Source organism: Vigna radiata, chromosome 8 (genome assembly GCF_000741045.1).
Source record: "Vigna radiata var. radiata cultivar VC1973A chromosome 8, Vradiata_ver6, whole genome shotgun sequence".
NCBI classification, from domain to species: Eukaryota; Viridiplantae; Streptophyta; class Magnoliopsida; order Fabales; family Fabaceae; genus Vigna; species Vigna radiata.
Genome location: NC_028358.1, coordinates 40,333,057 through 40,359,098, shown reverse-complemented (window position 1 = coordinate 40,359,098; position 26,042 = coordinate 40,333,057). Strand labels below are relative to the sequence as shown.

Genomic DNA, 26,042 nt, shown 5'->3' with positions numbered 1-26,042 from the left:
TTTAAATAGAGTTCAATATAAAATATAAATTTAAGTAAACTTAATAATGTTAAAAATTTAATAAAAATATTACTATAATATTTATATAAAAGTTAAATTTAGTTTTAAGAGAAATAAAATTAATCTTGTTTAAAGAAATTAATAGAGAATAAATTAAAATAATAAAACTAAATTAAAATTTTTTACATAACACATATTACATTATCATTATCACATCAAACTATATTTGTCATGACAAATAGAGATATTTTTGTGACCAATTAAAAAATAAAAAATAAATAAATAAAAATCATGAATTTACATATGACGCATGAGTTAACTTCGTTAGTATTGTATTAATAAAAAGTAACAAAATTGTTGTCATATTATAAAAAATGAAAATTTAATTAAAACTAATAAAATTTGATGACCTATATATTCTCCAACAAACATTACCAACAGAGATTTAAACTTTAAAAAGATGTCTCACAAAAATGTATACAATGTAAATAACGCATAAAACATATTTTAAAATAAATCATTTTAGTTAATAAATTTTAAATTTAATTAATAATTTAGTACTTATATATATTTTTTGATTGAGTTTATATAATATTTTTTATTCAACTGAGGTTTTATTTTCTTAAAGACTAAATTGGATCTCTAACTTTATATATAGAAAATAAACATAATGAGACCTCTTCTACTAAATTAATAGTTAGACAATTTAAAAATGTTATGTGTCAAAATACAAGTTTGTCAAAATCAAAGATTCAAAGATAAAAAAAACAATCTTGATTTTAGCATGTGATCCCAGTTTAGATTTTGATATACATGATGGTAAAAACTAATTTAACAATAGAATTACATGAAATCTTTTACAAGAACATTCAATTAAACAAAAATAACAAATCCAAGAATAAAATAAATACTTAAAAATATAAACCAAATTGTGAATTAAATCTATATTTTAATGCAAGTATTAATATAATTTTTGTTATAATTATATCATTAATTAATATTATATTTACCATTTAACTTTTACTTTCATTATTTTGGTTTTGAAAATACATTAATAATAAATACAAAGGAGATTAAATGATACATGAAGATGATATTTGTATTAAATTTTAAATAAATAATATATATATATATATATATATATATATATATATATATATATATAATTTTAAAAATATCAGTAGTTGTAACTATATTGTTTGGGTTATTTTTGACATTTGACACCCTTAAAAAGAATAAAATTATAAAATAAATATTACTTGTTTATCTTGAAATACATGAGACAAAAATAATTAATTTTGAAATTTGAAAGAATGAAAATCAAAGGAAAATGTTTAAAAAACTAAAATAAAACTTTTTTCTTTTAACAAACGAAATTCACAAGATAAAAAAGAAAAAAATATTTTTCATAAATCCTAATTAAATCTCATTCAATTTGTAAGAACTAAAAAGATAACTAAGTGTGATATAATTATTGAAAATGGGAGACAATTTCAATAAATTGTTTGAAGAAAAAGTAACATTTTCTATACAATTTTAATATTTCTTAAAAAAAATCATATAAAGTAAGCTTGTTATTACATGTGTGTTGCATGTTATAGTTAAAATCAATATTTAAAGTGTAAAATCATATGTTTTATCTGATATTTATTCAGATCCCATGATTATGAAACAGTAAAATCAATAGATCATTGAACAAAATCGGAAAATTGTGTGAATTGTTTTTTCTTCTAAATTGTTCGTTGCACCATTGTTCACTTTTAGGTGAATGTATTAAGTTAAATAAAACTTGATTAAAAAGTTAATGCAATTAAAAATTTATCACCTTATATGTGTTGTTAATCGCAACACACTCAATTAAAACAAAATTAAAACCTAATTAAAAATTAAAAGTATTTTCTATTGCATTCTTTACTTTTTTAATAAATAAGTTTCAATTAAAATAAAACCTAATATATATATATATATATATATATATATATAAATTTCAATTTTAATTATGTCCTTGTATCAATTATCTCCTAATAATAATTATCTGGATTGGTCAATTAACAATTAAATCGCAACATTTTTTGAATTGGAATGTTGTCCAATAGAAAGAGTTGTCTTGTTAAATTAATTTGTAATAAGTTTGTTAACTTGATGGTGACGGACCATTCATTAATTTATTAGGAGTTACATTAGTTATTATACGTCATTCATCTTTGACTTGTAACTGTAACATTAGACTTATTGGTAACTTAACCGCAAACATATATATTAAATATGGCATAGTAATTAATATTATATAATTGTTATATATTTATCAAAATGCTTTCTCCAAACCATTTTGTTCACACTAATTAAAAGTAACGATTTAAAAAATTTATACACCCAAATCCACGTTAGTTGAAAGAAAAGAATAATTATATTAAGTGTTACGATATTTTTATTGCAATGGTTATAAATTTAAGACCTAAGTTTTTAAGGTCATGTCCGTACAAGGATCATAATCATAGGTAATTTTGTGGCTTTTATTCAAATGCGCATATCTTACAAGTCTCACATTTTAATAAATGTTTTGCTTGATTATTGATAAAATAAATGTTTTAAAGATCTAAGATTTTGAATTTCATGTCATGTTAGCATATTTCGGTAGGAAAGCCCTGGGATATGGTCATTGCAAAACTCACACACAAGACATATGCAATGAAGATTTCCAAAACCTTCTCAATAAAACATTTTTTATATGTCATAAAATTCAAAACCTTAAGTATTAATTAAATTATTGAATCATAAGAATGAAAAATATATTTAAAAAAAAACATGAACAACCAAATAAAATTAACTAAAATGTGATTCTTTTATTTTTTATTTTTTGTATTAATCTTTTTAAGAATGATGTGAGATAATGAAATACTTTATAAGTAAATAAGATTTTATATCATAATTTTTGTAATGATCAAGATGATCTTATATTATTAATATATATACAATAAATGATATTATTAATGTACCATATATATTTACTACTTTATTGAATATACTTAAGTTCATTGAATATTTATTAGGCTTATTAACTATTTAAAAATATTACAAAATTCACCTCATCATTTGTAAAGTGTGTATATATATATAGATGTCTCTTCTCTTGTTTACCTACTGTGCCACATCTCAAAGAAGGAAGATGTGTGCACGACTTGGGAATTCCATTGTAATTTTGTATTTATAGTTTTTCTGATGTTACACATTGATTTTGGATGGTCTGAGTGATGTTTGGAGGGCTTTGGTTGATGATTTTGCGATGAGTGAAGTGTTACTGTGTGCAGGTGATTGGTGTGATCTCCGTAATTGTGATATTGGGATCAGAAAAAGTGAAGGTTGCAGAAAGCAAGGGGGCGAATGGTGGAATTGAATACCCAGGCATTAATTGCAGAAAGCACAGTGCAGTTTTGACAGATTTTGGTGGAGTCGGTGATGGCGTTACATCCAATACCAAAGCCTTTCGAAATGCAATAAGCAATCTCAGTCACTATGCATCTGACGGCGGCGCACAACTCATAGTGCCACCCGGAAAATGGCTGACGGGACCCTTTAATCTCACAAGCCATTTCACTCTTTTTCTTCACAACAAAGCTCTTATTCTTGCCTCTCAGGTATACCTCTCAGCCAACATTACCACCATAAATCTTTACATAAATTACACCTTTTCGAGAAATTGAATTTTCAGTTAGATTTTTATTTTTGACTCAATATTATTTTTTTATCTCTATATTTATGATAATAATTAATGTTTTTTTCCGTTTTTTTTACTAATGCGATTCCTGTATTTCTTTAAAAAAATCTTAATGTGGTCTTTTCTGTCATATAGCGTTGACATAGTTTAGAATTGATGAACTGATTATAAATAAATATTGAATCATTATTATAAAGAAAAAAAAAGTCTTTAACTTTTATTCTTATTTCTCTTTCTTTTAAACAAAAAGAGGAAGAGATTTTCATTGCATAAAATAACAGAATTCATAATTCAATTTTCCAGACACCAATTTTTAATCTAGAAAAAAAATTGTGCCAACTACATGAATATTGGATACTATATTTTTTGGATAAATTTCAAATCCAAATGCCTTTTTTCATTCTTATTTTACAATAAATTTATCTTTATTTCACGAAAAGTCAGCCTAATTTTGACATTTCAGCCATGTTAATGTCTTTTATTTATAATTTCTTTTCAAATCGATTTGTCATGTTATTTATTTAAATTTAAAATGAGTAATTTTTAAAATAGTCACTTATTTAAGAAATATATTGAATTCGCTTATGAAATTAAATATATAATGGGTTATCTTTTTTTAAAAAAAAAATATGCACTTATAAATACAAACATCTCATTTGTTGTCTATTCATATATAAGAAATTCATTTATCTACGGTAGAAAGATATTTTAATAAAATAATTTTAAAAATAATATTTTCATTTTTATTAACGTGAAACAAATTTTAAACTGTATTCATTTGAAACGGAGATAATTAAAATAGATTAGTTTTTTATATTAAAATACATAAGTTATTTTTAATATTTTATTTGAATGTGTTTTAACATTTTATTTATTTATTTTGGTGTGTGATTTCCTCTCATTTCTTTATTTTACGTCGTACACATAATAAGAGTTAGTTAAACAGCAGTTTGAGAACAATATTTTGTGCTTTTAATTTTGTTATTGTTAAACATGTTGCTTTTCTTATAATGTAATTAAAGTTCATCAGTTCCATTATTACATTGATAGAATGAATCGGAATGGCCTCATCTTCCTGTGTTACCTTCTTATGGAAGAGGGAGAGATGCTCCTCATGGAAGGTTTAGCAGTCTAATTTTTGGAACTAACCTCACTGATGTTGTAATTACTGGTATCTATCTATTTCACTTCATCATCATCTTTGTAAAAAACACAATTGTAAAATTGTTAGTTTATTTAAATCCAACGAAGTCATTCATCAATCTGAGCAATTTAAATTTGTTGTTTAGGTAAAAATGGTAGCATTGATGGACAAGGAGCTTATTGGTGGAAGAAGTTCCATAACAAAAAGTTGACTCTGACCAGGCCATACATGATTGAGCTCATGTACTCTGATCAAATCCAGATATCATCTCTCACTTTACTCAACTCTCCATCCTATTTTATCCATCCAATTTACAGCAGGTTATTAGATTACCCTTTTTTCTTAAAATTTCTTAACTTGTTTTGTTGTTTTGCCTATGTTCACAAGGCTTTATGTATATTCTCAGTAACATAATAATGCAAGGGCTTACCATTAATGCTCCAGTAAACTCTCCCAACACAGATGGGATAGATCCAGGTAACATTTTTTTGACCAGACTTTATCATATATATAATCAGTTGACAACCATGGATGTTCTATTATTCGATGACATTTTTCGTTTTCTTCACAGATTCATGTACAAATGTTAGTATTGAAGATTGCTACATTGTTTCTGGTGATGACTGCGTTTCAATAAAAAGTGGATGGGATGAGTATGGGATCAAATTTGGAATGCCATCTCAACACATAGTGATTAAAAGGCTTACTTGTATATCCCCTGATAGTGCGATGATTGCTTTAGGCAGTGAAATGTCTGGAGGAATCTCTGATGTTAGAGCTGAAGATCTGACTGCCATCAACACTGAATCAGCTATCACAATCAAAACAGCAGTGGGTAGAGGTGGGTATGTGAAAGACATATTTGTGAAAGGAATGAACCTGACAACCATGAAGTATGTGTTTTGGATGACTGGCTCTTACAAATCACACCCTGATCCATACTATGATCCCAAAGCACTACCCAACATTACTGGGATAAATTACAGAGACGTTGTTGCAACACAGGTCAAGATGTCTGCAAGACTCCAAGGAATTTCTAACAACCCTTTCACCAATATTTGCATCTCCAATGTCACCATCCAATTCAATGAAAAACCAAAGAAGCATCAATGGAATTGCACTGATGTTTCTGGAGTCACAAACAAGGTCACTCCTCCTCCTTGTCAATTGTTGCCAGAGAAAGAGCAACTGCAGTGTCCCTTTCCAATCAACTCTCTGCCCATTGAATCTGTTAAGCTCAAGTCTTGTTCTACCAATGCCTTCTTCTAATGACATGAATGTGTTTCAATTTTAATTACTATTTTTGTATTGCATTCAAGCACTTGCTTTAAGGAAATAAAATCAAAATATTAAAAAAAAAAATAGAGTAGATTTAGAAGAGTGAATTTGAGGAGAAAAATATTTTAAAAATGAGTTATTTTGGTAAAGAGAAAAATGGTAAATTAAAATATGATTTTTATAAATTAATATGAAATAAAATTAGGATTAGTTTAAATAAAGTCAAGTGATAATTTGACTCTAGTCAAAGTGAAAAAGCACATTGAAAAAGATAAAAAGAAAAAACCAGTAGAAAAATGAAAAAGTAAAAAGACAAAGAAAAAACATTAAAGACAAAAATAATAATTATGATAGGAATGAATTTTCTTTGCAAATCTATTCAGTTAATAGAAACACATGACTCCCTTGCATTTCCATAGTCTAATAAAATAAGTGCAAAGAAACAAACAAAAAGAGGTTTAGTTTGTATTACTCTTCTTAAATACCAAACTCTGCAAACAAACAAATACTCTTAAATGCATCACTACATGTGAAGAAATAGATACATACATACATATATTTATTTATTTCCTTATTAAGCATTCATTCAACCACTCTTAATTATATTTCTAACTTCATATTTGCATTTTATTTTCAAATTTACCTTTCGATTTATTTTTCATTTTATATAATTGCCGTTCTTCTTTATCAGTAACAATATGTCAATATTTCAGTAAAGGAAAAATAAATAACAGTACAGTAATTCATTTGGGATACAAAATTTAAAAATAAATAATGTTTGATTGATCAATAATATAAAAGTCTTAATTTTAAGAGTATGTTAAGATTAACAATTTTTTTTTTATCATTATATAAAAATTCCAACATATATTCTCACACTTACTAACTTCCTCACCAAGGTTTTCCTTTTTCTCTTCCATATCACATGTTTCCTGTGAAAACTGTTAATTTTCTCCTCAGCCACCTCCTCCACTTCGTGACGGCGGCGTTCCGGCTATTCTTGTCTTTGCTATTTTCTTTTGTGATTTTTCTATTCGGAAAAGAAAATTGCGGATAGCACTACACCATTGAATTCAGTCTTAGAAACAATGTCTTCTGTTTTAGGTTTAGCAGCAGCTTCTTCTTCACAAGTTAACCGCGTTCTTGAAAGGTCTATGCAGTCTGTCCAAGTCCAAGGCCAACTCCAAGTCTTGTAACTTCAACAGCACTAGGTTATTGGAAAGGTTACAGCCTTTTGAGTCAATAATCGTTGACGACTTATTCTCCTGAGAAAAATGAGCCAAGAAAATGGAACTGCTACATTCTCTACTACGTCTCCTTCGGATGTTCACGTCCGAGATCCTAACAAGTAAACTTCAATGAATGATTTATTATATCAATATTTTCTTGATCCGAATGATTATTTATTAATATTTTCTTTGTTCCAACTATTACTATAGTTTCTTGATTTCTTGTTTGCATTTAAGCATATCGTGCGGTGTTTCTTTTATTTTTTGTTAGAAATTTCTTATTTCTTTGTTTTTACAATGAACCTTCTTTATCTGAGAAACTATTGACTCACATTTCACCTTTACTTTTTTATAATCATTAAAATCCTTGTAGATTTTTATTTTGTTATGACTGTAGGCTTCAGTTTGGTGAGGATCCCAGAGTTATGCATCTAGTGGTGAAAATTTTGGCTTAGTGATACTGTAATATTTTTCTTAGCTATTAAGTAACACGTAGTTATGTCTCTAATTTGATTAAGATCCTTTTGTTTGATTTTGTATTGCAGGCGCTTAAAAATTTCATACACAAGAGAATTTCTTCTCTCCTTAGACCGAGCGGACCTCATAGTGAAGTTTCCTTCGTAAGCTCAGTCCTCAATTTCATGGTTAAAGAAAAAACCCTCGTATGCCATTGTGTTTTTAGAATATTAATTATTTGGTCCATCTTTCTCCAACAGTTTGGTTGATGACAAGGCATCCGAACTTTTCTCTTTACGTTTATGTGTTCCAGGTGTGTAATTTTGGTTTTTGTAACTCTACTTTAGAGTTTCGTATCATTATTGTGTATTATGGATTGTTATCGCATATTGTGGTTTTGTTTGAAGAAAGTATCTTTAACTATTCATGCTTTTCACACAGATCCCAGGTGTCAAAAAAGTGTGCCTCAAAATTTTTCTCTAGAGGTTCCTCGTGATGTTAATCGTCTATTGCATAGAAGTAATGAACCATACCGGCCTCCATGTCGCTACAAGGTATAATTTGAGATTTATATTTATGTATTAATAACAGAGTAAATATAGTTTCCATAACTTTAGTAGATTGAGGCGTGCAACCTTTTACTTCTATTGTGTTAAAGGGTCCATTATCATGGTGTTTTTCAGTCACTTCCTTCAACTAGACATAGCAATAACTTGCTTAACGGTGACATATCTGGATCTTGTGAGTGTGCAAATCAAGAGATAGCAGATGGGGGAATATGCAGAAAAGGTCAAAAACTCTTTTCATGCGTTTCTTCATTTTCTCTGTAAACTTGTCATTTAAGGTTATTATGTCATTTTTTCAGGAAGAATTTCAACGTGTGGTCCCTCAGAAGCTTGTATGTCTCCTACTAGTGTGGAAAAGGAAAAACAGCTCGCTTCAATGGTTGATGACTGTGAATCATCTACGGTCTATTGTAGAGGCATGAAGCAAAATCCATCCAGCCCTGATTTCCACGTGCGACGGGAGTTGAAATTAAATTCTTTCACTGATAGCATAGACGGAGAATCGAGTTCGAGCTGTGAACTTTGCTTGCCTGACGAAGACAGTTTAATTACATTTGACGAACTATTCTTGCTGTCCGATGTGGAAAATTTGGCTGTGGTTGATAGTTCCATGTCTAGTACCGCTGAAAGGAGTCCAATTGAAGCTGAGGTGTTTAGTCCAAGCTCACCACGAGAAATGATTGAAAAGCTAGTGGAATTTATACTGAACGAAGAAAGTTCTACACCAAATGTGGATGATCCAATGGTGCACCGTGGAACTGGATTGGGCTGCTTTTCCCACTCTACGCATGCCCAACAAACTCACGCCGAGTTCTGCTCCAATCATTTGAATCCAGAGAGGAAGGATCATCTGGACCATAATAGATTTCAAATAAACTCCATTGATTCGGCCGTACATTCTTTTTTTTCCCACTCTTTCCCATCCAACCCATTTTCTCAACATTTCCCTCTTTATCACGACGAGCTGGAAAGGTTTGATCATGAAGTTAGTAAAACAAGGTTCCAGCAGATTATAAATCCTGATAAACTTCATGTCTGCTCATTAAGTGTATCCAAAAGTGGAGTTCCACTGCATCTGCCTGCACTCCAGATGGCTTCTTGCACACAAAATCTAAATTCGATGCCGACTGGAACCTTCGCGTATCAGGAGCCAAAAAACTACGGGGATTTTGTAAAACCAAGTCTCGGTAAGCAATCACTTCATAATGTTTTGTACGAGTTATGTTGAACCGAAATTTAAAAGGTGGGATAGTTACTAATAATATTCTACCCATCGTTAGACTTTCAGGGTGATAGTAACATCAATCCAACTCCAGTTGACAGTTGCATTGAAATGAAATTGCGAGCAAATCACCGCCGTCCTCATATGCAAGGTTTCTAGTATCAGACTTTCGACGACAGCCAACAATGGCTGGGTATTCTAACCTGACTATTCCATTTTTTGTAGTGAAACATTTGTGAAGCTTTCTTCTGGTTACTGTCTGAATTAGATATAGTACATTAAAAATTCATTACTTGAAATATTTCATGACACGACAAAGAAATCTAAAAGTAAACAACATGTGTATAGGCAGTTAGTACAGTAAGTCCGAAACTTTCTGAATACATTCATGTGCTCTTTGTAAAAAATCAGTCCATTATTTGTAAGAGTGACGGACTGAACCGTGTTTCTTCATGAGTGACTATAAATTTGGTTGTCTCAGCCTTTACCGTGTAGCATTTTGTATTCCTTATGTGACAAATGAAACTGTGGTCATTTTCAATATTCTGTTGGATGTCTAGTTATTCTTTCACCAAATTAACCAGAGACTTAAAAGGAAATCACAAGGAATTCTTCCAGGAAGCAGTGTCCTTTTATCATACAAATGAGCGAAGTGAGAGACAGACTTCCTCCAGTCAGTTAAATCAATGACACTGTTTTGGTGCATAAAGAGTTAAAACATAATTCTCCAATCCAATAATGTTAGGTATATGAGTTGAAAACATCATTCTCGGTTGAGTTCTTATTTCAAATGTTCATTTCATACCCCCAGTGTTACAAAAATCTATACTGTACACCGTTAGAAAGTTTTTAATGGGGAATTGTCTCTCTTTTCAGATACTACACTTCTAGCTAAATCTAGAGCACATATATCTGTGCATACTATGCAAAACTATGTACCCTATACATCTCTACAGTTTCTTTTATCATATAAAAAAAACTGATTTGAATTGTGGGAATTTTAAAAAGTCTTCCACAGCTAAAATGATGAGCGGTAGCATTTACTTCAATCAGCCTCCATGCCAAGGCATCTTACCTCATCATGCAACATTCGACCCGACTGCATTCAGCAGCCGAAAAAGAGAGTCATTGTCTGCCTCCGCTATCTAAGTAACACTCTTCAACTACCCTTCAAGCATGTTTCGATCTGCGTTGATATAATAGTTATCTGACTCAGGTTCCACCTCATATGATGCAAGCAGCCTTCTCTGCATGAATAACACAACATGCGTAAATATAGATGTTTATCATCTTTTCTTCTCTCCTTGAACATCCAATTTGATGTCAACATCAGTCATTCAAGTTTCTATAAAGAAGAATATTCCAGTCAATTTTTTGAAAGTTTTGGAAAGATGAGGAACATATAGGGATCATTTCAAGCTAAGAATCCCTAAAATAGGTATTTGAAAACATAATCAAAATTTGACGTTGTCTTAAAAGAAGGGCGAGGCCCAAGTAAGAAAAAACGGTGCATTGATAATTACATATCGTTGTCACAATACTTACATGGTCCTCAAAATCTGGGCTTACTAAATTGATAGACAGGTTTCTCATCAACAATAGCACCTGAAAAGGAAATTACAAATAAATAGCCGTGAAGAATAATCGGAAAGAATCATTTTTAAAAAGAAAGCACGTTCACAAGTACTTACTGTCTCAACATCTATAGGATCCATTCGTTTCAGTTTCTGCAGATGTCCAGTTACATTTGGATCAAATACACTGCCAATGAAGCTGTATACTTGACCAAAATCTGGAAGAACTGCATTAAAAACAGGAAGATGAAACATTATAAATATAGAGAAGAAAACTGCCAATGTGATTTAATGTGTACAACATTAAATGTGGTCTAATAATTGCAGACGAGAACATAAAAAATTAGAAATAAAATCATTAAACCCTTACTTCTCAATGGATGGATATTATTCCCTTGACCATTAGATTCACCAACCAACTGTCCTCTGGGACTTTCATTGTTACTGCAACAATTATTCACTTTGTGGCCTAAAACACACGATATGATAAACTCGATAAATGATTATTACCTTCAGAAAAATATTTAATTAACATCTATTTCCAATGATAATGTATTCAAAGTTGAAGTATGGAAAGTTCAGCGTTTAGTACCATGCAATAAATTGGTGCTTTTCTGCAGAGAATTGTTTGACCAGGAAGACGCTGCAGCTTTAATAATAGGAGTTTTAAGCATTGCTGAAGAATCACGCTTCATTATGTAACCTGGTTCAATCAAAGCCGATGATGATTGTAAGGATCCTCCTGATACTTGTGAGAGCACTGGAACTGCCAGATATCACTAAAAGTTATTAGATACAATCATATTAAATAATGAAATGGAAAATATAGTGAATATTCAAACCATTTTTTGAAGCTTTCTGAGGGTATGGATGAGCAGCTTTTCTTTTTGGTCTGGGTGGAGGAAGATGTTCACTTGTCCCATTCTTCTGAACTTTTAGAAAGTATTTCTGAGCATGGCTTCTTATCTGCAAAATCAGTAGTAATTTTTCAGCCCTTCTCATAGGTATTTGAGGTGTCCATTTAACATTGGAACTTTTGAAAAAAATAGTAGGAATCTCAAAATAAATAAAACCTCCATATATCCTATTTTCTTTAAATCCATTTAAGCTACAAACACTCAACCAATGGATATTTGGCTTCTCTTTCCGTTAACAACACAAAAGATTTTCTTCTTTTCAAGTTAGCCAACCGGTGGTATCCCAGAAGAAAAATTGCATGTTTCTAGTTAAGACAATAAAGCCATTCCCAAACCTATATCTATCAAATTAAACTTTTGGGGTTGTTGGTTCCTTGACATGACATAAATGTTCGTATGACTAAGTGTCCTCAAATTTTAATCCATGACATCTCCATTCTGCTCTATTCAATCCTGGACATTTATGACTAACCCAAACAGCTAGTACAAATTTCCTGACAAAGGTTGCATTTGAAATTACCTGGATAACTGTCTTTGATCCAACAAATGCTTCAATTTTTTTCCAGTCACGGTCAAATCTGCATCCAGAACCAATGAAACAAAATGAAATGAGGTATTATCAGAATTTACAATTTAAACAACTTGGTACTTTTCAGCTGTACTTGGTTGGAGAGAAACAACAGTATTTTCAAAGTTGTCACGTTGTGTTTAAATTTGTTGTTGAATTGTGTTTGTGGCTTCTCTTAGGTGCCTTTTCTATGGTTATTTAAAGGAAAATTTAATATTGAAAGAGCTCTGTTGCATTTTCACAGCTACCGCTCACTGTTTTCTTCTCATTCTTTTCTAGTCAGGAGAACTTCTTAACGTCCCCAAGCATTAATTTCTATCTTTTCTTTTTTATTATGTAAATTTATGTAGAAATGTCTAGAAAATCATTACATTCTTTTCTTTTCTATTAACAAATTAATAATTTTCTGAAGAAGGATTTACAGTAAGTTGAGCTATGATCATTCTGCATTACATCATGGATAAATCATATATTTACCACACTATTGCTATTATTCAGAGGAATTCATATTTTAGCTAAACTAAGAAGTTATCCATGTAGTGTACAAGATCCTTGCCAATCAACGTATCAAAATTCATCTCCTCCAAAGTGGCTCATGTATAAGTATAAAATGATGCTCTGATACTTGAAAGAATCTAAGTTTCTAATAAAAACATTTCAAAAAGAATAATAAACCTGCCTAATTTCCTTCTGATTCTCTCTCTTTCAACGAGTCTCGAGCAATGCAATACAGAACAGTCAAAACCAGCCATCGAATCAGTAGAATCCAATGTGTCACGTGACTCAACATATTGAAAATGGTTCTAAGCCAGAGTAATTTTCAAATAACAATAACAGTAATAGAAACCATACCCTGTCCCTAACACTAAACCCGTAAAAAATAGGAAATACCTAATCATAAGCACATGCCCCTGAAATAATTCGAAACCTCTTATATGATATACCACTAAAATCCATGTCTCAATTGAGCTTCAAAATCCAAACACTACATTCTAAAACAAAACCAATTAAAAAAAAAGTGAAATAGACATACAGCTGAAGAGCTTCGAGGAACTTGTCGTGCTCGGGTTCGGTCCAACTCTCCCTAGACTTGGTGATAGTGTAAGGTTTGCGAGTCTTCTTAGCAGGGTCCTCAAGGGAATCGGCACCGGTAGCGGCGGCAAAAGGGAGTATTCCGGGGAGCGACATGGCAGAAGGGTCCATGTGGAAAGCCTCTGAAGGGTTGGAGTTTCTAGATACCATGTTCCTCCTCTTAGTTGTAAGTTTCAAGCTTTTAAGGTTTTTGTATCTTGTACAAACAGATAGATGCTGCTGTTAGTTAGAGCAGAACAGAACCACATAGTACTTATAAGAGATACTTTTCCATTGCACTCTGTTTTTCTTTCTCTTCCTACTTCTCAACCGCCAATCCTATCGTGCCACCTCACTACCTATTTTAATTAAGCTTCTTTTATTTTATTTAACGCACTATATTATGTTATGTTATTAAAATTTAGTTTTATCTTTAATTACTCTTAGATTCTTTTTCAAATCCAATTACTCTCTCCAACAAAAGGTCGAAAATGACAGATTTTGAAAAAACAAAATTGACTGTAGTTACATCATAGTCTATTTTTCTATAATACTATTAATAATTAATAAATACATCAACTTTATCTTCATTATATTTTTTTTCTAATTAAATAACTTAACCTGCGCTTAGTTTTGACCTTTTTCTTTTTCTCTTTTACTTGGTTTATTTCTTTTTTTTTTTTTCAAGAGAGTAGAGACTAAAGCCTATGTATAAAATATGGATAGTTGTAAAGTGTGGAATCATTTAATTTTTATGAGCATGCGTCACTTGTACACTTGTTCTTGTCATGGGACTTAGTTTCTTAAGTGAAGTTTAATAATATGGTTGCCCAAATGTAAGTCTAATTAGAGACAAATTATAGTTTGATAGTTTATGATAGAATTGAAGACAGTGACAGTGTTTTTTAGAGCAAAATATCTCCAAATTGTGAAGTTGAGTTGGCATGATTTATTTACGAGAGACATGCCACGTATGATTTTACCATTCATAGAGATACACTAATAATGTTGTGTTTGATTTTGAATAATACAAAACAGATGATTATGTGATTTTGAATTTTGTTCTTGACAAGACATTGATTAATGTTATCATTACAAGTACTCGCACTTATCTATTCATTTCCAAAATCATGTCTTTTCCATATTCATGAATTCACGCTAGCCTAACTGCACGTGATTAGGAACAAAGCCAAAAATATCATTTTAAATTTAATTCATTAAAATAAACAACTTTTTTTTCTTAAAATATTTACAAATTAAATATTAATATTTTAAAATGATTTCTTGTCATGTGTCTTCTAAAGTTAAAAACTCGAACCATATTAGTTATTAATGTTGAAAAAAACGGCAATTAAGTGGTTTGTGACGTGTCGAGGAAAGACGGGTTAAGGGCAAAAGGCCCATGACCCACAAGGCCTACTTGGTTGTAAGGTAGTGAGTGACACAGAAAGCTAGGCCACATAATATCACAGGAGATATTTTCTGATGGGCCCGATCAATTTATCATGGGCCCATATCCATCTGATTTTCTGAGGTCTTTGCTTTTACCTTTTGTTTCTTTCACCCTTGAATAGCTAAGTCTGCTCCTTTGTCTCTCTTTCTATGTTTGTTGCACTTTCCCTTATATGTAGAGAATAAAAAACATTTGAATGATCCAACATATATATTCCATGAAAATTATATTTTTTAAATTTTCTTCTCATAAAATCTTATCCATTTCTAAAGTTGTTAGGTGGTAACTTTATTCTTTTATTAGTATCATCGCATCATTTTGGAGGATAAAGCATCAGAGTTTGGTGTGCGCATTTAATGTGTTGGACTTTCTTTATTAGTTTACAAGTAGTGTTAATTCTATGTTTACCAGGTGACTCATAAATATATTTTATTTCATCAATCTTATTATTTTATATAATATTAAATATGTTTTTAGTTTTTAAATTTATATATAAAAATAAAATTCATTAATTTTTTAAATATATACACAGATTAGTTTTCAAATTTTAAAAATAGGTAAATATAATATTTTTCATGTGTTAAACAATAATGATACATATCCATTTGTATTTTGTTTCTAACATGTCCTTTTACATTGATATTTTATGCACGAGACTATGTATTGTGAATATCTAATAGTGAGGTACATTATTAGACTATTAGAAAATAAATTTAGGATTAAATATTTTTTACAAAATCAACTTAAGATAATAATTATTGGTAAACTGATATAAAATTATGAAAAAAAATTATTGTTGAATGCAGCATGCCATGTGGGGGATGAAGCAAAAGGAGAAAACGTGAAGCTCTGAATATTTTAAGATGTAGCCAACCTTTCTTCTTCCACGAAGCTACCATGTCTGTGTATTGTTGATGTAACCATTTCCAAATTTCTAATCTATCTACTTTTTCCTTTTTAAGTTATTTTTCTGCTTTTCTTACAAATTTATTTATTTATAAATAATTGTTATTTTTCACCTATACTACGAAAAATTGAATATTAATCTTCAATTTTTCCACCATGTCGCAACAACTATCAATAAAAAATTGTAATTTTAATTAATTTTATATAATCATGCTTCATTTGGAAGATAATAATAATAATAATAATAATAATAATAATAATAATAATAATAATAATAATAATAGCTACTACTGTAGTATGTTGAGAAATTTAATTCTATTGTTTTATTTTCATGTTAATATATTATTTGCAATTGATAATTATCTATATTACAAAGTTGGTCACTTTATTTTCAAAAGAAAAAGAATTTACACATAATTTATAATATATTTATGTCATTTTTCTCCCGTTTGTTCTTTTAACATTACTTTTTGTTATTTTTATTAATCATTGACTGTGGAGTTAGCTTTTATTTCTTTTATTATTCATCAGTTGATTATGAACCTGGTTTGGCATGGTACTCTTTCTGATTTTTTTTTTTATAATAATACTACTATTTAAACTGTATTTACTTTTACTTTTATATTCAAACATTATTTTCTTGTTTTTTTTTATGAAGTTATATCGTTGGTATATTATTTTTGCTACTATTATAATGTTAATTTTATTGTTATAATTCATGATCATTTCTTACAATTGATTTAGTATTTAATTTTATTATGATATAATTATCTAATACAGGTTTGTAAAATATAACTATTTAGAACAAAAATATATAGGATATCATATTTTTCTATTTATTATCTCTTTAAATTTGTATTTTTTTTCCTTGTGAAATACTATTAGTGTAGCAAACTAGATTGTTACATGAAAAGGTGACTTGGCAATTCAGTCCATCCATAAAATAACTAATATTACAAGATTTATCATACTTTATCTGAATTATTTCATATTATAGATCATCAATATATTTAAGCACAAATCAATATATGATAGAGAACAACGGACAATTAATGCAAGACTAATATAAAGCATAACTTACAGAGACCTTTAAGTTTTAAGTTTGTATATCTGAAGATGTTTGTGATTATGCTAATGATTTCAATTCCTCATTTGATATTTTAATCTACACGATGCAGATAATTTATATAGTAAGAGTGTCTGCTTTAAGTAATAAGTTACGTACATATTCCTCCCATATATTTGATCTCAAAATATCATACATCATTTAAATATGAATATTTTGTGTGTAACATTAATATATTCATGCTCAGAACATATGCAATTATTTCTAATAAATTTGGAATCATGTAATTCAATTAAGCATGAGAGTAAAATCATTTTAATTTTGTATAACACAATAAAATTTATTAAGCGAATTTAATTTGTAATTCCTCTTAATTTTAATCCACTCGATGCACAAAAATTTGCCAAGTATGATCAAATTTAAAAACGAGTCAGTCGGACTCTTTGAATGAAATCTGTTGAGTGAATATTATACGTCAAATAAAATTTCATCTACTAAAACATTTTCAATAAGGTTTAATTGCTTCTTTTGTCCACAGTTTGGTTAAAGTGTGTCAAATTCGTCCCCTTTTTAAAAAAATGTCAATTTTATCCCTATATAAAAAAAATTTGTGTCAATCAAATCATCTCCGTTAAATACAAACTAATGGTGTTAAAAACTTAAAGTGAATTTTGAATAATAATCACTTCATGGATCCGCAGTGGATAAAGTGAGTTTTAAAAGTAATGAGTTTTAACGGAGATGACTTGATTGACACAATTTTTTTCTATATAGGGACGAAATTGACATTTTTCTAAAAGGGGGACGAATTTGACACACTCCAACCAAACTGGGGACAAAAGAAGCAATTAAACCTTTCAATAACTATTATGCATCATTCTCCCCAAGCCAAATTCACTTTCAAATAAGTCAAATATCTCATGGTGTTAAGTCTAAAATGTATCAAACAATTCATCTAAAACACTCTTTACATATGATAATTAAAATTTCTCAATTTGCACATATCCAAGTTTATTAATGTAAAATAGCATACATTTTAATCCGACCAGTTCTTCAAATGTATTTAATTAATTTCAAACCTTCTACCAAGTATCAAGTGGTCTATTCAATTTTTTTTGTCAGCAAAACATCCAATTACTTGTAGACTTTATGTATTCAATTTCTACAAATAAAAATGTTATATAGTGATAACATGGCTTACCAAACTTAATTCAAATCCCACCAAATTTATTGAAAAAAATGTCTGTTATTTGAATGGAAACTTTGTAGAAGACTGTTTCTTCTTTCGTCACATCAAATTTCTTCTTGCACCCTCATCAAATATATGAATTTTTGAATTTTACTTTCTAAAACACACTAGACTAATTTTGAAAATATCTTCCCAAACACACTCATTAATAATACTACGGATTTCCTTTTCCTCAAATATATATTTCAAACTCCGGAAACAATCTATGTTTTTATGATAAGGCATAAGAAGAAATTTGATACGGGTGCAGAAAGAAACAGTCTCAAATATATAATATTCACATTAAACCCAACTAATCTAGTATAAGTTGAGAAAATAAATATATAATGATATAACATAATGCCCAATTCCAATTTTAAGTAGGTTAAATTCAACTTAATCTATAACCTTCATAAATTTGATGAGTTGAAGATATTCTTAGACCCTTATGAGTGAATTATATTTAATCAAAAGTGTACATAAGTACTAAATACAAAATTTCAATATCATTTCAAGAGAGATTTTATAAAATTGATTTTTTGTTTATTAATTTACATACATGTCTAAAAACCAATACTAATTGAATTATAAATACTAATCATAAATCACTTTTATAAATATTAAATATTATTAAAAATTACAATGTTAGCTTCGAGGCATAGAAATGTTAAAACATAATTTTATAGTTATATATATAAGCTTATCAACAATTTGAATTTTATTCTAATTGATACTTAAAATGTATCTATATTTTTATAAATAGTTTTTTTTTTTAGTAAATTTGAGTCAAATCATTTACACAAAATATCAGTAATTTAAATTTTCTTTTGCATTCTGTAATTCAGTTTTATATAGTAAAATATAAAGATATATAGTTTATATTATAAATAAAAATAACAAAAAATTTAAACATGTAAAAATATTTTTTTAATGGAGTATAATTTTTAATTTTTTACGAGGTTCTTTTACCCTGATTTAATTTGTTGACTATATGATGATACTATCTTTGTAAAATTAATTTTATAATTTTGAAGGATTTAAAATTTACATATCCTAAATTAATAGAAATATCAATAATAAATTTCGAAATTGTATTTAAAAGATAGAATTTATCTTAATTTAAGATAATGATATTTTAACAACATTTAATATCATTTATTGTCATTAAAATTATTTTATAATCAATAATAATAATAATAATAATAATAATAATAATAATAATAATAAAGAATATAAAGAATAAATGAGGATGTCGTTAAAAAAATATTTACGAAATATCATTATCCTTAAAATTAACTATGAAGAGGATAAGAAGGTGGTTGGAAACGTTATCGTCATCATTCACTCCAAGACCAGTCAGTCGTACACAAGTAACGTTCGAGGATCCAAACACGAAGTAACATGATGCCTTCTCACCACCATAAACCATCTCTTCATCTTTCACATTCTTTCATTTTCACCCACTCTCCCTCCAACTTCACTAACTATCAAGGTCACTCTTCCAATTTCACCTCATAATTCTTCTTCATATTTCACTCTGTGATCTCTTTTTATTGTTTATGCTATAAATGAACTTCAAAACTAAATGCTTGATTTTGCTGTAACAGAAACTTGTGTTGAAGGTGGATGTACATGAAGACAAAATCAAGCAAAAAGCTATGAAGGCTGTCTCTGGAATTTCAGGTATTCAATTAAATTTCAAATTCTCTTTAGCTTCTCTGCTTTCAATGCTCAAACAAACTGAGGGTCAATTACTAAAATCGTATTTGAAATACTGTTGCAGGTCCATGAACATGAAAGACAAGAAATTAACCTTAACGGGGGACATTGATCCAGTACAAGTATTTGCCAAGCTAAGGAAGTTCTGTCACACTGAAATAGTTTCTGTTGGAGCAGCAAAAGAGGAAAAGAAGGAAGAACCTAAAAAGGATGATAAAATGAAGGAAGATGAAAAGAAAGATTCCACACTAAAGTTCTATCAAACTTATGGCTACTATTATCAGATTAAACCACAATACAATCCATATTACACTGCCATAAGTGTACAAGAGGATCCCAATGCTTGTGTCATTGTCTAATTTTGTTGTTACCATGGACTCAAAAAATTAATACAAAACAAACAAAAGTATTGTATTTCTCATTTCCGTGTACATATTAAACATGAACTAGACATTAATAATGATTTAATGATGATCAATAACAAATAACATGATAAACTCAATTAATATTAAATTTCACTTTGAATGAGTTTAATGATATTTTAAAAAAGAAACTTTAAATCTAATCACTTGTAACATGAGTTTTATGTCCACTTATCCATTATAAATTCTCTTATACATATTTCATACGACATTTTCAACACAAATTTAATTTATTTACATGCAAAATTACACAACTGAATTAGTATCTATTAAGTAAATTTATTTCAATGATAATTTAAATTGATAAACTATTATTTACTCAATTAATTTAAATTTATTGAGCGAACTTGTTTAATCAAAATTTATTCTTTTAATAAAAAGTCCTCTAAAAACTTTCTGATTCCACAATTCTACAATAGGATACTAATATTTCAATATCTATTTTTATTTACATAATAAATATTTAAGAATAGGTAGGATTGTTAATTAGCATAAGAAAATAAATTCGGTTAATATTTAAAAGGGCAAATTAACAACGGAAATAGACAATTAAGAACAAGGGAAAACTGAAAATTAAAAATATTAAATATCTGTTTTCTATCTCTGATTGACCGATTTTCAAAATTTATTCTGACATTTTGAAATAGTTTATATCGACGCAAAGATTGAATTATAATATTTTCTACATGATGACGGTCAAAGGTATTACTTGTGAACAGTTGACGCGGATACGTGCAACGTAAGCCGTCTCCATTATTTTGATAGCTCCACTCATTTTCTCGCCTACGGATCCTTACGCGAACCAACGTCACACTTTCTTCCAAGCTTTCCTCGCCTTTTCTTCTTCGATACTTTTCTCCTACATAATTATCTCTACCCAACATTTCTAAATAAACAATTATAAGCCAATTTTTATCAAATTTAAAATATGCATAATTATGAATAAAGTTAAATAAATAACTAACAAATTTAAAGAAGAAACCATTATTCCTCAAAATTAAACACTCTTCTGGAATTTAAAGACTAGAACAGATGTGTTCTTTCAATATATATTTTTAAGTTATTAATTCTTTTTTCTAAAAGAATATAATATATGATATGACCCTCCGAATTAACCTTAGACTGAAAAAAAGTCATGTCATAAATATAATCACGAATTACTTTTAAAATCAAATGGTGAAGATAAATAGGTTAAACAGTCATAATTAATAGATTGAACGATATAAAACACAAATATTTTAAGATAAAATATAATTATTATTATAATCACATTGTTATTAATTTGAAATCTATTCTGAAATTTATAAATACTAAATAAAGTTACTACATAGTTTGATTTTTAAAATAAAATTAAACAGTATAAGCGAGCTAGTAGTGGGGAAAACAGTAGTTTTAAGTTGGAGAAAGGAAAAGCAAAACCATTTGAGTGGCCTTGACTTGGTCGTGCTTCTCTCACCACTCACAATCTTCCACTATATAAATAAATGCTCCTCAAGCCTATCTTCATTCATATCACAACTTCCTTTTCAAATTGAAAAATCAACTCTTCCTCATTCACATATTTTTTCAACTCCGTTTTCTCTTTCGCGTTTTTCATCTCAGCTCTCACAAACTTCAACAACTATGAAGGTTAGTGTTCCAATTTCAGCTCATAATTCTTCTTTGATATTCACAGTTCGATTCTCGTAATTCAGTCTGTGTTCTGTTTTCATCTTTTTATGGTTTATGAACAGTCCTAACAAGTGTTTGATTTGCTGTAACAGAAAGTTGTGTTGAAGGTGGATGTACATGAAGACAAAATCAAGCAAAAGGCTATGAAGGCTGTCTCTGGCATTTCAGGTATTTGATTCAATTTATTCAACTTTTGAAATTCCTGGTTTCTCTTTAGCTTCTCTGTTTTCAGTGCTGAAAAACTTGAGAAAATCAAAATGAAAAGATAAAGGGGAAAACAATATAAGATAGTATTGTAACTTGTTTTGTTTCACTCAACTACTGAAACTGGTTTTTATTTGAAATAAACTCCTAAGAATATAGCATGAATGACTGAATTACTAAAATTGTATTTGAAATACTGTTGCAGGTGTGGAGTCAGTTTCAGTGGACATGAAAGAGAAGAAATTGACCTTGATTGGGGACATTGATCCAGTACAAGTAGTTGCGAAGCTAAGGAAGTTCTGTCACGCTGACATAGTTTCTGTTGGACCTGCAAAAGAGGAAAAGAAAGAAGAACCTAAAAAGGATGATAATAAAAAGAAGGAAGAAGAAAAGAAAGATTCTACAAAAGAAACTGTTATAGATCCGCTCAAATTCTATCAAACGTATGGATATTATTATCAGATGAAACCACAATACAATCCGTATTACAGCGCCATAAGTGTGGAAGAGGATCCTAATGGCTGTGTCATTGTCTAATTTTGTTACTACCGAGTTGCATACAAAAGAAAAATCCTGTATTTCTCTTTTCCCCGTTTCTTGTAATGATTTAAACTGGGGGATAGCTGCTCAAGCCACTGAGGTATCATGGTGTAAAGGATTGGAGTTTTTTTTTTTTTTTTTTTTTTTTTTAGTTTCACGTAAAACTTATGCATAATCTTGATATTTTATTTGTATGTAAGAACTGTGGAAAATTCAGCAATTGAGTAAATTTGAGTGTATTTTTAATTATGTATACTTGTGTTTCTTTCGATATCATCTGCCTTAATGTTTTTCTTTTTAGGCCATTAAAGACAGCGTGCTTTTACATTCAATTTGTACTTGAATATAATTTTAAATATGAGTAATATTACGACAAAAATAAAGAAATATTAATTAAATATGCATATATTTAAAATTCAACTAAAATGATTTCAAACAATTTAAAATATTTTATTTCTAATATTAACCTTACCTATGTCTTCAAAAATTGTAAATATTTTCATATTTTAGAGTATTACTTTTACATTTTAAGGATAATTTAAGAAAACAAAGACATAAAGATCTACAAACGTGGACACATATAACAGACACACAGTGATAGATACTCAAACAAACCGACAGACAGGCATATACAACAATACACACACTCTTAAAATAAATAATTATTTTAATTATTCTTAAATGATAATTTGAAATAATTTATAATATTGAATCGTACGCTCTAAATTAATTTAATTCATATAATTATGAAGTTATAAAAAATAAATATAACATTCTACTTCAATTTTAAAATCCAAATTTTTATTATGAACCATGAACATAAACAATCTACTCAATGGAGATATTCCTATATTACATATAATTGAAAACCATAACATTAAATTAAATAATAGAATAAAGATATAAAACATCGACCTCAATTATTTACATAAGCTGCCAATAAGGGAATCTTTCAATTTGATTGAAAAAAACCTTCACCACAAAAAAAAAAAAGAGTGTAAGGAAATGGAAGGGAAGGATCCTTGTAAAGCTTAACCACATGTCTTATAATTTGAGTTTTGTTGCACCACAACAATAATAAAGAAGATGAATTGAACAATGGAAAATGATTTTTTTTTTATGTTAAGTGGTCCAGATGTCTTTTAAGGAGTGGGTTCGAGAGAATAAAATTAGAAAAGAAAATGAAGGAAAAAAAAGAAAAAAAATCAGATTGTTTGGATTAAAAAAAGGAAGTGAAATATGAAAGAAAAGTTTGTAATAAATAAAGTTGATTATATATTAATATATTTTTTAAATAATTTAGCATAAAAAATAAAATAACAAAATTACATCTCAAAGTTGGAATCAAATTTAAATTAAAATATAAATTATTTCCCAATTTTAACAAATAAAATGGTATATCTCGTAATAAAAATATATGAACATAAATTATCAAAATTAAATAAATAAATTTTTTATGTTTTATTATATTACAAAAGTAAAATATATTTATAAATATTTAATTACCATATCTTACAGTTTAATTTAAAAATATATAGTAAAATTAGTTTAAAACTTTTACAAGGAAATAAAAAATATCATTTTCTATATTTTAATATTTTTTAACTTACGGTTTACATGAATTTGTGTGATGTTTTAACATTCAAATATTTATATAATATTCAGTGGTATGAATGCAGGGAATTTGGTCTTTTGAAAGATATAAAAAAAATGAAGATAACTTAATTAATAAATTTAATACCAAATTATTAAAAAATAATTAAATTTAAAGATAAAAAATAATTTTTCGTTACATTAACTAAATTAGACATTATTTATATACAAACTAAAAATTATTTATATTTAAAAAGGGTTTTATTATTAATAAAAAAAATATATGATTAGGAATCTAAATTCGTCTCTTGTATTAGTTTTTAAAATTTTATTTACTTACTTTTATTAATTATAAATAAGTCTTTAATTTAGTAATTCAAAAATTAAATTAATTTAAAATTAATAATAATAAAGAGTTAAAATTTTGATAATTAATATTAAAAACTAATTAAATTATAATTTATAAAGAAATTATTAGTGATAAGAATTATTTTAAATACTAATGATTTTTAATTTATAGAAGATATTAAACTTAATTAGTATAATGAGTAATTATTTTGGTCTATAAGTTTATCTGTTATTTAATAATTTTTTTTATATTGATATTCACGTGTTTAACTTTTAATGTATTATCTTAATAGTTTTGATATATTTTTTCATCACCTTTAATATTGTGTTGTGAAAGGCATTAACTATCAATCCATCCGTAATTATTCCCTAAGTTTATAATAAGTTTTATTTGTGTTTAATTAGAATTGGACACAGTCTACAACATATTGACTAAACAATTAACATTTATTGAACTAATCCTTAATATATATATTTTTTTTCGTGATTAAAAGTTATGGAGCAAATTTTTATTGATGATGTTTTGGGTGTACAGTAAATGATTGTCCACAAAATATTCTTCTACACTTTTTTTCAAGTCAATTTAGATAATTCTAAATGTTTTTACTTCAGATCTTTTTTCTAATATAGTTTAAATCGAAGTGTATTGTCTAAGACACTCTTATTAGTAATTGATATGATCCGATTATGACACTTTTAAATTTGTAATAAATGTAATTATTATTTTTTTTATCTTTGACTTCATTTATAGGTTTTAAAATGAGCATGAGATTAATGCATGAAACCCTAATTATGGTCAGATCATAACCCATTACTTAGAAATAGGGTTGGGCAAAAATAATTGATTTGTACTTAATTGTACTATATTATATTAAAAAAAACTGAACCACTTTATGGTTCAGTTTTCTGAACTTGTAAGAGTTACAGTTCAGTTAACTGTGAGAGCTGTATCTACTCTTACATCTTCTCTAGTTTCAGTTCAACTATCTCGTCTTGTCAAGAAAACTTTATTTAATAATAAAATATTAATAAAAAAAACTGTTCACATAAAAAAAATAATAATAATTAATTTTTTAAGACAATTTTTTTATCACAAAATTTATATTTTTTTATCAATAAAAATAAAAAATGTAATTTATATTTTTATATTTT

General features: G+C 28.1%; 5 protein-coding genes across 8 annotated transcripts; 4 read left to right on the top strand and 1 right to left on the bottom strand.

Annotated features, from left to right (window-relative positions):
* The first annotated feature begins 3,166 nt into the window (after positions 1-3,166).
* LOC106770644 (probable polygalacturonase) lies at positions 3,167-6,128 on the top strand. Its single transcript, XM_022784832.1, has 6 exons — positions 3,167-3,193; positions 3,294-3,635; positions 4,766-4,886; positions 5,005-5,179; positions 5,266-5,336; positions 5,431-6,128. The coding sequence occupies exons 1-6, from the start codon at positions 3,167-3,169 to the stop codon at positions 6,126-6,128; spliced, it is 1,434 nt and encodes a 477-aa protein (XP_022640553.1).
* Positions 6,129-7,005: 877 nt separating this feature from the next.
* LOC106770643 lies at positions 7,006-10,290 on the top strand. 3 transcript variants are annotated; one of them, XM_022785585.1, is made up of 7 exons: positions 7,006-7,485; positions 7,912-7,986; positions 8,083-8,135; positions 8,264-8,376; positions 8,506-8,611; positions 8,688-9,575; positions 9,669-10,290. In XM_022785585.1, exons 1-7 carry the CDS (start codon positions 7,412-7,414, stop codon positions 9,767-9,769), a joined length of 1,410 nt encoding a protein of 469 aa, XP_022641306.1. In that variant the 5' UTR covers positions 7,006-7,411; the 3' UTR covers positions 9,770-10,290. The 3 variants fall into 3 exon arrangements, with proteins under 3 accessions (XP_022641306.1, XP_022641307.1, XP_022641308.1); XM_022785586.1 differs by having other exon boundaries at positions 9,677-9,789; XM_022785587.1 differs by lacking the exons at positions 7,006-7,485; positions 7,912-7,986; positions 8,083-8,135 and having other exon boundaries at positions 8,267-8,376; positions 8,481-8,611.
* Positions 10,291-10,423: 133 nt separating this feature from the next.
* On the bottom strand, positions 10,424-14,007 carry LOC106771022 (protein REVEILLE 6). Of its 2 annotated transcripts, none has more exons than XM_014656902.2 (8): positions 13,703-14,007; positions 12,622-12,679; positions 12,027-12,150; positions 11,777-11,950; positions 11,555-11,653; positions 11,302-11,411; positions 11,156-11,215; positions 10,424-10,857 (listed from the first exon to the last, which is right to left on the bottom strand). In XM_014656902.2, exons 1-8 carry the CDS (start codon positions 13,909-13,911, stop codon positions 10,774-10,776), a joined length of 918 nt encoding a protein of 305 aa, XP_014512388.1. In that variant the 5' UTR covers positions 13,912-14,007; the 3' UTR covers positions 10,424-10,773. The 2 variants fall into 2 exon arrangements, with proteins under 2 accessions (XP_014512388.1, XP_014512389.1); XM_014656903.2 differs by having other exon boundaries at positions 10,424-10,852.
* Positions 14,008-19,722: 5,715 nt separating this feature from the next.
* LOC106771638 (heavy metal-associated isoprenylated plant protein 12-like) lies at positions 19,723-20,491 on the top strand. The gene has a single exon (XM_022785030.1). It carries the CDS (start codon positions 20,052-20,054, stop codon positions 20,469-20,471), a length of 420 nt encoding a protein of 139 aa, XP_022640751.1. The 5' UTR covers positions 19,723-20,051; the 3' UTR covers positions 20,472-20,491.
* Positions 20,492-22,028: 1,537 nt separating this feature from the next.
* Positions 22,029-23,198, top strand: LOC106770995 (heavy metal-associated isoprenylated plant protein 39-like). Its single transcript, XM_014656863.2, has 3 exons — positions 22,029-22,163; positions 22,298-22,373; positions 22,615-23,198. Exons 1-3 carry the CDS (start codon positions 22,158-22,160, stop codon positions 22,944-22,946), a joined length of 414 nt encoding a protein of 137 aa, XP_014512349.1. The 5' UTR covers positions 22,029-22,157; the 3' UTR covers positions 22,947-23,198.
* Positions 23,199-26,042: the final 2,844 nt, after the last annotated feature.

What these genes read in the sequence shown, in the direction of transcription:
- LOC106770644 (XM_022784832.1), top strand. Translation starts at nt 3,167, where the DNA reads ATGTGTGCACGACTTGGGAATTCCATT. An exon ending in ATCCATCCAATTTACAGCAG is followed by an intron (nt 5,180 to 5,265) that starts GTTATTAGATTA and finishes GTATATTCTCAG; the next exon opens with TAACATAATAATGCAAGGGC. An exon ending in CACAGATGGGATAGATCCAG is followed by an intron (nt 5,337 to 5,430) that starts GTAACATTTTTT and finishes TTTTCTTCACAG; the next exon opens with ATTCATGTACAAATGTTAGT.
- LOC106770643 (XM_022785585.1), top strand. Translation starts at nt 7,412, where the DNA reads ATGAGCCAAGAAAATGGAACTGCTACATTCTCTACTACGTCTCCTTCG. An exon ending in CACGTCCGAGATCCTAACAA is followed by an intron (nt 7,486 to 7,911) that starts GTAAACTTCAAT and finishes TTTGTATTGCAG; the next exon opens with GCGCTTAAAAATTTCATACA. An exon ending in TGGGGGAATATGCAGAAAAG is followed by an intron (nt 8,612 to 8,687) that starts GTCAAAAACTCT and finishes TCATTTTTTCAG; the next exon opens with GAAGAATTTCAACGTGTGGT.
- LOC106771022 (XM_014656902.2), bottom strand. Translation starts at nt 13,911, where the DNA reads ATGGTATCTAGAAACTCCAACCCTTCAGAGGCTTTCCACATGGACCCT. An exon ending in GATCAAAGACAGTTATCCAG is followed by an intron (nt 12,151 to 12,621) that starts GTAATTTCAAAT and finishes CTGATTTTGCAG; the next exon opens with ATAAGAAGCCATGCTCAGAA. An exon ending in ATCCTATAGATGTTGAGACA is followed by an intron (nt 11,216 to 11,301) that starts GTAAGTACTTGT and finishes TTTCCTTTTCAG; the next exon opens with GTGCTATTGTTGATGAGAAA.
- LOC106771638 (XM_022785030.1), top strand. Translation starts at nt 20,052, where the DNA reads ATGAAGGCTGTCTCTGGAATTTCAGGTATTCAATTAAATTTCAAATTC.
- LOC106770995 (XM_014656863.2), top strand. An exon ending in GGCTGTCTCTGGCATTTCAG is followed by an intron (nt 22,374 to 22,614) that starts GTATTTGATTCA and finishes ATACTGTTGCAG; the next exon opens with GTGTGGAGTCAGTTTCAGTG.